At 38.5% G+C, this 12,328-nt stretch overlaps 1 protein-coding gene across 7 annotated transcripts in view; it reads left to right on the top strand.

The window, feature by feature from the left end:
• Nucleotides 1-11,503, top strand: part of THUMPD2 (THUMP domain 2 tRNA and snRNA guanosine methyltransferase) — a 33,445-nt gene extending 21,942 nt beyond the window's left edge. For 5 of the 7 annotated variants that reach the window (XM_019742657.3, XM_074331915.2, XM_019742662.3 and 2 more), the window contains 2 exons: nt 5,081-5,189; nt 10,886-11,503. In XM_019742657.3, the coding sequence (XP_019598216.2) occupies nt 5,081-5,189; nt 10,886-11,210 (434 nt within the window). In that variant the 3' untranslated portion in view covers nt 11,211-11,503. The other 2 variants (XM_074331913.2, XM_074331914.2) reach the window with 2 other exon arrangements.
• The last annotated feature ends 825 nt before the right edge of the window (nt 11,504-12,328 follow it).

A 12,328-nucleotide genomic window follows, 5' to 3' on the forward strand; every position in this document is an offset into this window, starting at 1 on the left:
ATTTCCTTCAGATAAACTATGAAATGTTCTGAATTATCTTACCTTCCCCTTGCCTCACAATGGACAGTATTCCTATATGTAGGAGCAAGGTAACCAACCATCCCAGTTTGCTAAACCAGTACTTTCAATGCTAAAACTGGGAAAATCTGGGGCACACCAGGACAGTTGGTCACCCTGTGCAGCAGAGGGAACCACTACCCCCTGTTTACTGATGGGGACTGAGCGGTAACAAACTTGACTAGGAATCAAGTCTGTTGAGTCCAGTCAAAATAATGTTTCCATAAAACCCATGGTATTTAGACTATTTTACCATGCATCCCTTATTTCTTTCCCTTTCCCTTACTACACCTTTCTCCCTTAAAAATGAGCAATTTCATTCCAAGCTAAAAAAATTATATTCTCATGGTATGAAAAGGTAAGTAGATAGGTGCCAGAATTAAACCTATAATCTGGAGGAACAAAATATTGTTTTACAAAAGTTGATTGCGGTGGAAAAGTAGTCGAGATGAATACCAACCAGTAGGAAATATTAGGATAACTTCTTTGTAAAAGCATAACAAAGCGGCCCGAAAGAAGTCATATTGTTGATTGAGCTCATATAGTTGTTTGCAGCCCACGACTATTTTTTCAGCCTTTCTGTCAAGGTTTTTAATGGGACTCTGTGCATAAGACAGAAATTTCTAGAGGAAACTGAGCCGTGAATAGACTGAAATCAAGTTTTCGTGAACTCTGGTTTCTTTATAAAAGCTATTTTGGGAGGACTTTCAAGAGAACAATGGCTTCCTCAGTTGCTCCAGAGCAGTGGCTTTTCAAACCCTTTACAATGTCCAGGACACCTTGGAGGCACGAGGAAGGAAGTACTTGCCCATCACACCTCTGCCACACTACCAACTCCACTTTTATCTGTTTTCATTTTAGGGGCATTTCCCATAAGATTTCACTTTGAAAACAAGCAAAAATGCTCAGTCGTTTCAAAAAAAATGGTTGCTTTAAAAATAAATAAATCTCTGGCACCAGGTAGCCAAATAAATCCCAGCTTTTGAAAGAATCCCTCTAACTACGATGTTAAGAATAGACTGCTATAGGGCAAGGATGGAAACGAAGAGACTGGTGACAAGACTATTGCAATAATCCAGGTAAGAAATGATGGTGGTTTAGACCAAAGTGGTATTCATGAAGGTGTTAACAAGAGGTCAAATATGTATTTTTTAGAAAGGAAAGCTGACTGTATTTGTTGTTTGTTGTTGGATTGAATGTGGGGTGTGAGAGAAAGAATGACTCTGCTCGTAAGCTTTCTGGCTTGAGCAGCTAGAGAATGGAGTTGCATTTGCTGAGCTGGGAAAAACTACAGGAAGCACAAGTTAAGAGTTTTGGACCAGTTAAGTTTGATGATTATTAGACACTACATGGAAAAGATGTCGAGTTGGGAGCTCAATATACAAATCTGGAGTTTAGGGGAGAGATTGGGCATCACCAGTATAGATAGCACTTAAAGCCATGAGACCACCTAGGAAATGAGTGTAAATAGAGAAGAGAAAGAGCCCTGGGGATGAGATGCTTCGAGTTCTGGAAGGTGAGGCTCTAGTAAAGGAACAGCCAGTGATGTAAGAGAATGAGAGAGAAAACCCAAGGAAAAGAGAATGATCAGCTGTGTCAGATGCTGCCAATTGCTGAAGTAAAATGAGGCCTGGTGATTGCAGATGTCAAGGCCCGTTTCCCTGAAGCAGCAGGAGCGAAGGCCTGCGTGCATGGGTCCCAGAGAGAACGGGAGGAGGTAACTTCTCCAGTTCAGTTTACATCATTCTCTTGAGTAGTTTAACTGGTAAGAGGAGCAAAGAAATGGGCCAGCAACTCAGAAAGTGGGGAGATTCAGGATCAAGCAGGGATTTTTTTTGAGGATAGAAATTAGAATTTACTTTTTTTTCAAAGTACAAGTTTGCATAGTAAAGAGAATGATCAAATAAAAAGGAGAAACTTGACGTGCAGGAGAGAATTGTTCCTCTGATACACTCACGGCCCCCAAGAAGGCAAGAAGGGATGGGACCCAGTGCACCGGGGTGGGGCAGGCATTTCTAGGAACGGGGAAGGCAGAGCACTTGACACTTGTACTAGGTCATTCCAGACCAGCTGTAGCCAACTATTAGTGCGCATTTCCCTAAACCTTTATTGAGACTCAATATTATCATTTTATTACAATTTTTAAAACTACAAATTTGGTAGGTTTTTAAAATTTATCTTTCTTTAATTACTAGTGAGATAAAACATTTTTCACCTTATGTCATTTGTAGATTTTTCTTTTGTGATTTACTTGTTTTCAGGATAACTTTCTGGAGAAAAGAATAGAACATCTATTTTAAATTGTTTCATCATTATAACCTTTTACTGTTAAATTTCAGTGTAGAGGGGACTCTCTATCTTGTGTACATAGGGGCCAATATCAACTATTTAATAATTAGCCCTTCATTGTATATCTCTATGTTAGAGGTGGACATTCTCGCTGGATACAAGTGTTTGTTATCTTCACTCGTTTGGTTTTACCTTCTTTCATCATAAATGCTTTCATCATAAATATAATTTAGAATGTTGAGACCTATGAGTCCCTTGTTCAACATGATGGGTGCAACAGTGTCACACCTTTTACTACTATGATGAGAAAGAGCAGGGGTGGACTTTGGAGCCAAATAGACCGAGTATAAATTCTTCACTGTATGGCCTTCAGCAAAATACTGGACCTCTCTGTATTTTCTCATCTATAATATGAAGGTGATACCTTCTTCCTAGGGCTGTAGTGAGGATTTATCACATAAGCACATAGAGCCTGACACACAGCATGAATTAAAGACCTCTGTATGCATGGATGTCTCTAGGAAGCTAGGAATACTCCTGTCATGATTTATGTCTCTGCAGAATCACCGCCTTCATTCTCTTGGTGTACTTTAATGACTTGATTGTTTCTACTTTTTTAGTAATATTCACTTTATTTTATAACCGTCTAGTGGTATAAAAGGAGGTGACCCTTTCACATGCAGAAATTGCATGTGTTTATTCCTAAATTTTAATCATCATGAAACATTTGGTACCAAATAATACTATGTTACAGGCTATCTTAGGAAATGATTAGTCATTGGTTAGGCTTTTTTTTGTTGTTGTTGTTTTATTGAACTACAGATATTTTTCTTGGTGTAAAGTGGAGAGGTATAATAAATACAGATTTGAGCAAAGAAACACATGTGTGGTTAATTAAAATGACAAAATTATCGCCAGATAAAAAGGGGCGAGGTGTTTTCACGCCTTCCAATTAGACATTCTATAGCCTGTCATACATTTCTTCAGTGAAAGAGTTATAACAAGATTATTGGTAACACTTATGCTTTGTTCTCAGGTGTCATTCATTTCTACCTGTGTAGGAGTAAGGCATGCTTTTTTCAGTATACCCATAATCTCCCCATAATATTCTGGTTATATTTTCTTTCTTATTAGTGTAAATTTTCCTCTAATACCTATCCTGCCCTTTCCTGCGTGGCCCCTGCTGTTCTGGCCACGTGTCCTGTGGCCCACGCCTTATTCTGCAAGATTGATGAAGCTGCCAGGCTGCCCATTTGGGGAGTCAGAAGGAAATGTTGGAAATGATGAGTTAGGTATATGTGAAACATGTGTAGGAAAATAGGGAATAAGAGGCTTACCATAGAGAGTTGAGTGTTTTTGCTATAATGGCTTTACCATTTATTGTATAATATAAATACTTTTTTATTACTTGCTAACAATTCTATTCTGTAATAAACTCAGCAGCAATAACTTTTAAAAAGTGCATATTGAATGAAAAAGTAAGTACAGTAAGTCCTCACTTAATGTCATCGATAGGTTCTTGGAACTTCAGTGAAACAGTGTATAACGAAACCAGTTTTACCATAGGCTAACTAATATACACAAGAGTAAAGTTCCTCCGGCATCTCATCAACATTAAAACAATATTGAATGAAATGAATCTATTCAAGGACCTGCTGTATTGAGTTTCCATTTCTCAAGAAAGCTGATAATGAACACATCTTGTGTAAAATGTTGACATTTACCATCCACATGAGGGCATGGTGATATCACTGACCAAAGGAAACAAATCTCTTTATAGAAGCATCTAGCATTTACTTCAAAACTTAGGAGTTATTCTAAGGAAACTAAGCCCAAAGCCAACTATTTATGACATGTATGAAGAAAATGCATTTAAATATTTCACTCTGTGAAGCATGACTTTTTATTTGAATCAAATGACTACTCTTCTAAATTAATTTTGCTCATTTTTAATTCCAAGTTGTTTTTTTTAATGTACATAAGAATGAATGGGAAGTAAAATAAGTAGAAAAGAAAAATATACTCAGAAAGTGTGGATGTTAAGATTGGGTGTATGATAACCTTATAGAATAACCCATAATTCCCACCTTACAATAACCTAATTTCTGAGAAGAGAATGGATGAGAAAGAAATGTAGGTTTCATAATCAAACACTATGTTTAATTTTATTTAGTAATAGTATTTGTCTTGTTGATTATTGTTTAGCCTCTTCTCTACTATTAGGACTTAAGTAGATGTTCTTAATGTTTTGGGTCCCTTTTAAAAATTCAATGAAAGCTATGGTTCATCTCCCTTAAAAACAAATAAATCTACACATGCAAAATTTAATATAACTACGTATAACTATAAAAAGGGAAATGAAAGTTACAGAATATAACTTTGTAAAAGGTTTTTCTAGACAACTTAATGTATTTCTTCTTGGCTCTGGCAATTTTCTAGTCATGTAATATGTTTAGAGAATTGAATTTTCTGGTTAACTTAAAATTCTGCATAACTTATGTCATATTTTATCATACCTGAAAAACCAATTTGCAAAGAACAGAGTATAATAACTATTCCATTTATCTTCAGTGATTCTGAAAGCCTTTTGGGTACTTATGACTTCTTAGAAGCTATATTAGCTACCCTAAATTGTATTTAATATGTAAAAATAATCCTATGTTCTTCAATTGCCTCATTTAGGTTGTAAATATTTGAACTTACTAAGTAGGATTCTCTGATTTCTGTATTTCAGAATTGCCTTTGCCTTCAGAAAGTGTCGATGTTATTATTTCTGACATTCCATTTGGGAAAAAGTTTAAGTTAGGAAAGGACATCAGAAGCATTTTACAAGAATTGGAAAGGTAAGGTATTGAATTTATTTCCATAATTTTGAGCTGTTGGGCATTTAACCAAAATACATCCGTAGCTCTTCAGTTAAGATTTGATTGTATTTTGTAATTTCCCAGAGTTTTTGTGTCTTCATTTTCTAAGGTTTTAAACTAGAAGTTTATAATTTAAATAGTTATTCCATATCATCTTACACTATGTTGCATTCAGAAAAACATATTAGTTTTTCATTTTTGCCTGGAATTTGAATATCTGAAATAGCGACCTTCCATCTCTGAGCGAGGTAATTTACATATTTACTTCCAATCCTCACAAAAACCCTGCCTCCTATGTGTTAATGTCCCACAACTTTACAGATGGGAAACTGGTACCCGGAAAGATTAACTTTCTCAAGATCACACAGCTACTAAACAACAGAACAGAATTCACATAAAAAACATCCAGTAACGTGGACTGGACAACACCTGCATTGTTGATTGTGAAATGAAAATGCTGAAGTGTTCTTCATGTTATGGTTTATTACACTCCAAAGGTCGATGTCAGGTAGTATAATTCAGTGAAAGTACTTCTTTGAGAGGTTTAAACAGTGGAGCCTGAATGTATATTTTTCTGGTCATTTAAGTTGATAAAGCAGAGAGCCTAGAATGCATAGAGGAATGAAAGGACATGAATAAGAAATCAAATCACATTAAATTCCCTCAGCTGAGCATTTGATAGAGCAGGACTATAAGTGTTCAAGAGCCTGTGTATAAGTGATGTCACCCGTTGAAACAATGAGCCCTGTGTTTTGGATGGAGAAAATTCAGTGTCACAAGGAGACACTGACGTTCTATAAGGAGAATTAAAGTTTAACATGAAGTCTAAGTCTAAAAGCCATCTCGTCTCCTTCTTGCCATCTGGGTTATCCTCACTTCTTTTTGGATTATCTTATTTCTAAGCAGCGTCCGTTATTCAGTTACCTAGCTCTGATACGTTGCCTGAGATCTCTTTCTGGGCAGCACCCATCATTCAGACATTTCCAGTGCTCCAGTTCTCCCTTTTGCCTGATAGCACATTCCCTTTGCGCAGATATTGCAACCCTGACTTCCTATTAAAATCATTTCAGGAGCTTCTGAAAAACGCTGATGCCCATTCTCCCCGTCTCCCCACCAAGGCTCTGATTTCATTGGTCTGGAGTAGAACCTGGGCGTCAGTATTCCTTAACCGCTCCCAAGGTGTGTGTGTCATACAGCCAGGGTTAACAAGCACAACCTTTGCACCCAACTAGGTAATTCACCAGCTATAGTATTAAGCCAACTCACTGATACGAGTGAGCAGTGGCTTACATTCCACCTGGAACTTTCCAGAAATAATGGCTTAACCTAATTGACAATTTAATGCTGCCTATTTTAGACATTACAAGTTAGTGAAGGGCATTATTTTGAATAGACGGTCCTTTCAACACTAGTAAAATTCCACCAGCCTGACTTTCTCTAGGCTGGTTTTGGTTCTTAGTCTAGGTGATTGAAAATAAGACAGTAACAGATATTACTGGCCTCACACTGTGGCAGTAAATTTAAATATTTACCTAAGAGTCATGAAGTGATTCAAGGTTTCCCACATAGTCTCAGTAGGACCAGTTGAAAGTGTATATATTTATACATAAGGAACTTCTCTGATCAGACATTTTTGCCACTTGCCCACAGCCTTTATAGTTTGACTTTTGATTTTATGGTTTCAGGTTTTATACAGGCGATGCTGGATGATATAGTGGTGAAGAGGACAGGCTTTGAAACCAGATACTGGGTTCCATTTTTGGTTCTATTACTAGTAGTTCTTCGGTTTTAGGCATATCGCTTAGTCACTTTGTGCCTCGTCGTTAAATAATAGTACCTGCCTCACAGCACTGTTCTGAGGATTTAGTGGATTTAAATTCCTTAGAACAGTGGTGAGCACCTAGAAAGTGCTCAGTAACTGTTAGGTCTTAGGTGGTTTTTTGGTGTAAACCACTTCAAACTCTTTGGGGAAGTAGGTGGGGACATACACAGGTATATCAAGTATGCGTGTACATAACTTTTCTCCTGGAGATTTACAAATAGTTTAAAGCTCCAATTAAAAAAAAAAGGAAGGAAGGGGAAATTATGTTAGTAAAAATAAGAAAAAAAAATACAAGAAGTCAGCAAATCTGTTTATAACAGGGCAAGAACTAGTTGGTCCTGTATGTAATACAGAGCTGGACTCTTCAAGAAAGAACATGCATCAGAATTAAAGATCGTCAGACATATGATTGCTCTGGCGGCATGAGCTCTGCACTCTTCACTCAGTTATTTCCTCCTTTAATTTCTTTCAGCAGTAACCATTTCAGGAATACAGAGCACTGTGAGGAATCCAGAGAAGTATAATATTGGAGTTTTCCTCTCAAATATAACCAGGGAAAACATACGAGCAAAATTAGAAATTCAGCTCACTCACCTTGAAGGAAGAAGTCGCTGTGTGCCCAAGAGGCTTGAGGTGGATTTGTGAAAGAAGCAAGGTTTCAGTGAAATTTAGAAATTTGGAAAGAATAAAAAAGGACACCCTACCATGTTTTATACATACAGATGTTCAAGAAGTATTTCTTGAGTAAAAACTTCAAAAAATACTGCCAAAAAAATGTACACAAGTGGACACTTTGGTCAACTTATTGCTCAAGCAGTAGTTCGCCATAATCAGAAGTGTCTGGACGCTGATGGTAACCACTTTGAGCACCTCTTGTAATTGCAGAAGTCAAACATGGCTTGTATTCATCTGTTGTTATCAGTATATATTGAGTATTACAATTTTAATACAGTTTTTCTTTCTTAAAATGTGTGTACATTTTTTGGCACACTCTGTATGTTCAAGGAACAATGAATACACCAGACTGCTGGGAACAGAGATTGGTGGTAGAAGGTTAAGGCCTAATGAGTTCCAAAGTCAAATAATCTGGGACTATTTGCATTATCAGCCCCTAGTCTTAGAGGTTCACATGCAAAAGAAAAATCTTTTTTATGCTGTTTGATACAGAGTTTCCCCAACTTATTGACTACAGAATCTTTGTTTTACAAGAAATAATATCTCATACTGCACTAGTGTTCAAACTTACTAGTGTTCAAACTTACTATATGAGTAAGTTACTTAAAACCACAGTGCCTCGGTTTTTCAATCTGGCAAAAATGGTAATGCTAACAGGACATACTTGAAAGAATAATTCTGAGGATTACATGATACATAACACAAAGTACTATGTGCCTGGCACATGGTAAGTGCTTGATAAATATCAGCTGTCTGCATCATTACTGCCACTATTGTTCTACTACTATTTCTATTGTTATATTGTCTTAGGATAATTTCCTGCAAGTGAGAAGACCTATTTGCTAGGTCAAAAGTTACACACATTTCATAGTTTAAATACATCTTTGCTAAATTGCTGTCCCAAAAACATTGTACCAATTTCCATCTCAGCAGTACTCATTTTCTCAAAATCCCGCCATCTTGAGTATGGCAGTGTTTTTATTTTTGTTAATATGGTAGGTAAAAAAATTGTATCTCGTTTATTATTTTAATTATATTTTATTCTAAGTGTTTAGAGATATTTGTCTGTTTTCTTATTTCTGTCCCATCTCATATAGCCATATCTCCTCAGGGATTGTACTCCACCCTCTTCTCGTTCTTATCTTCAGACTATTCATCTCCTCTTTCTTTCCAGATTCACTCATCCCTCCCCTGGCACTTTTGGAGCTGGAGGTCTTACTATTCCACACGCTATACTAAGCCGTGGGGATATAGTTGTGAATGAGATAATGTCCCTCCCCATGTGGGACTTGCATTCCAGCAGGCAAAGACAGATCTTTAATAAATAAACAGGATACTTTCAGATCCTGATTGATAATATGAAGGAAATAAGACAGGATATTTTGCTAGGGAGTGTCTGAGAGAGAAGCAGTGGCTACCTTAGTCAGGGGAGGCCTCTCCAAGGAGATGATATTTGCATTCTGGGGCCTAAATGATGAGACAGCACGCAGGAATGAGTGTTAGGTGCAGAGTGAACAGCGAGGCCAGGCGTTCTACCACAAGAAGCCGCTGGCCGACTTTGAGCAACTGAAGGAAGATGAGTGTGTCAGACCCTAGTGTGCACAGGGGGCCAGCAGGCAGTGATGTGGGAAAGGCAGGTGCGGGTCAGATTGTGGCGAGTGTAGAGTTTATTTCAAGTAGAGAGGAAAAGAGAGTTAGCAGGGGTTTACATTTGTAGTCTGTGTGGAAACTGGGAAGGGAGAGTGGGAGGAGTGACAAGAACGGAAAACGACCTGTCAGGAGATGCTTGCAATAGTGTAGGCAGGATTTGAGATGGAAAATGAAGTAGATGTGATGTCATCTGGAGACAGACTTGTCTAGCTTGGCTGATTGTCCTCATGAGGAAAAGCTCCGTAAGCTCCTGACATCTTTGCTGGGCAAGAGGGCAGTTCCTTTTAACTCTTGGTTCTCTAGCTGTCACCCTGTTTCCTTACCTATACGACTGAACTTCTTGAACGAACAGTCTACACTAGACATCTCTGCTTGCTCACTTTCCAGTCCCCACTTGATTCCAGCAGCCCAGCATTTTGCTGCTGCCCTCAGGTTCCCTAATGACTTCTTACCCTCCTCGGCACTTGTTAGCCCTGTAGCCTTTGGCACTATTGACACCATGACATCACTACTGTCTAGATTTTCTCCTAGGATTGTTTCCTGGGCTCCTCCTCCTCTATCCTGCCTTAACTGTTCAGCCTCTATTCCTTGGCCCTTTTTCTCTTTTCCCTGCACTCTCACCCCAGATTATCTGACCCACCATTACGGCTTTAATCTCCCATTTGCGATTGAGCACTCCAAAACCTCTGCCTGAGTCCTGGTCTTTCTCATTACCTCCAGGCTGGTGGAATCTCTGCTGACACCCTCTCAGAACCCTTCCTCTCGCCTCCTCCCCCACCCTGGGCCCAGCTCCTTCTCTTTACTCCCTCCCCCCTGCTTTCTCTGCCTCCAGCACCCTCCCTTGCTCCAGCCCCTCCGTATCACTTGGCCTGGCTCACTCCTGCGTGTCCTGTAACTACTGTGTAGGGTTGGGACCCACCTGATGTGTTCCCATGTCACATCATACCTGCCTTGATGGCATTTGCCACACTTTAACTCTCTCCCACTGTTCAGTAATCTCCTTAGCAACTCAGAGGCCTGTATGGCACTCATTGCTCTTTCCACATAAGTGCGATACAGACTTTGGTCCAATGATTGAGTAAATGTATTCTCCTCAACAAGCTGACATTTCAAGGCCTTCCCTTCTTTTTCTGATCTTCACTTTTGCCATTCTTTTGTTCCTGTTCTCACTCTTGACTGCTGACTTTCTTCTGCCATCAGTCGGCTGCTTTCAATATATGCTGATTCTTTAGGATTCTTTCATTTGTCTTTTCCCGTGTACAATCATTTATTAGAATGTGATTACAAATTACTTGGAGGCTTGCCTTTTAAGTAGAGTAAAAATAGATAATTAAAGCAGATTTGTACTAGCAATTTCATAATTACTATAATGAATGTGCATTATGGAAGATACTACCTAATTATTAAAATCCTTGTATTTAAATAGATAAAATTAAACTTCAAATTGAAAACACCACATATTTTAAATAAAGTGGGATTGTTATCTAAAAAGAAGGGACTACTCATACCAGTTACCATTTTTTGTCAGAGTGCTTCGTGTTGGAGGGACTGTCGTGTTGTTGCTCAGTGAAGCCCACCACAGACGCCTTAAAGACGGTGAAGGGTGCAGCATCCCTTTGAATTCCAAAGGCGGCCACACAGATGAACTTGGAGTTGCGAAGTGCTTGATTCCCGAAGAAAAAACGGGCATAGCAAAGACAGTGTCACCTTCGTTGGAATCTAGTAACCAGGAATGCTTAGACAAGATGCCACCGTTTGGCTCCTTGGTGCCAGTGGAATGCTACAAAGTGAGCCTTGGGAAAACAGATGCTTTCATATACAAGTATAAGAAGTCACACTCTTCTGGACTATAGCAGGCTAGATACCGTAAGCCTACTATGTCAGCTCTACAGCAACAGAAGTGTTTGTCTCTAGGATCTAGACAGCCCCACAGAATTCCAAGCAGACAGATACCCGTGAACACAGAAGGCGTGGCTGCTTGACACAGGTTTTTAGTAAGAGTTTGCTTTATACTCCAAAGGGATTAATGTTTCTGACAAGGAACTATTAATAATTTAAACTAAAGTATGCTTAACCTTTGCATTCTGTCAGAATATGAAAAGTTCTGCTCTGCCTGCAGTGTTTCTGAGCAGAAGCTTCAATATCATCAAAACAGAAGTTTTCAGGGGTTAACAAAGTATATCACAATCATCACAAGGTTGGTAATATTTTTTTAAGGTTGGTAATATTTTAACTGTCAGATTTTTTTTAACGTTGAAACTTTTATATTACATCTTTTGATATTAAACTTGATTTTTTTGAACCTGTAATTTTCTTCTCCATTGGAATGATAATTTTATTTACAATACATTTTACATGTTATACATCCCATATTATGTAAAGCATCAATGGGAATAAAAATTATATGAATTGAGCCAATATCCTCCAACATTGTAGAAAATAAACTTTGCTTTTTTCTGAAAGCATTAGTAAATTGTCGTCACATACTTGTTTAAGTTAAATGCATTCCTTGTGTTCACTGCTTGAGAAGGTGGTACAGGAAATTAATGAAAATATGATTTTCTTTTCAGTAACCTAATACAGTGCTTAGCTGCTTGGCTGCTTTGGTAGCATTTGAACAACGTTCCCATATTTGGCGAATTTGTCACCTTGTGAATCCCACCTCCAAAGTAGAAGCAGAAACCGTGTTTTCCAGCTGTGGTGAGGCATGTAACCTAGGCCCAGTATCAAAGTCCACTGGTCAGAGTGGGGATCATGGGGTACAGGTGATAAGTGAAATTTTGACCTGAGAGCACCTTACAGGAAGCTCAGTGGGACGTGAGCCTGTCACATATTCATACAACAAATACTGCATACCTACTCTCTGCCAAGGCACCGTTCTAGGCCCTTGGAGCACATCAGTAAACCAAACAAAGATCCCTGCCCTCAGAGGACTTAAACATTCTAGTAGGAGAAACAGATAAGAAACAGT

The sequence above is a fragment of the Rhinolophus sinicus genome, chromosome 2 (genome assembly GCF_057876585.1).
Source record: "Rhinolophus sinicus isolate RSI-liver-muscle chromosome 2, RSI-T2T, whole genome shotgun sequence".
In the NCBI taxonomy this organism is placed as follows: Eukaryota; Metazoa; Chordata; class Mammalia; order Chiroptera; family Rhinolophidae; genus Rhinolophus; species Rhinolophus sinicus.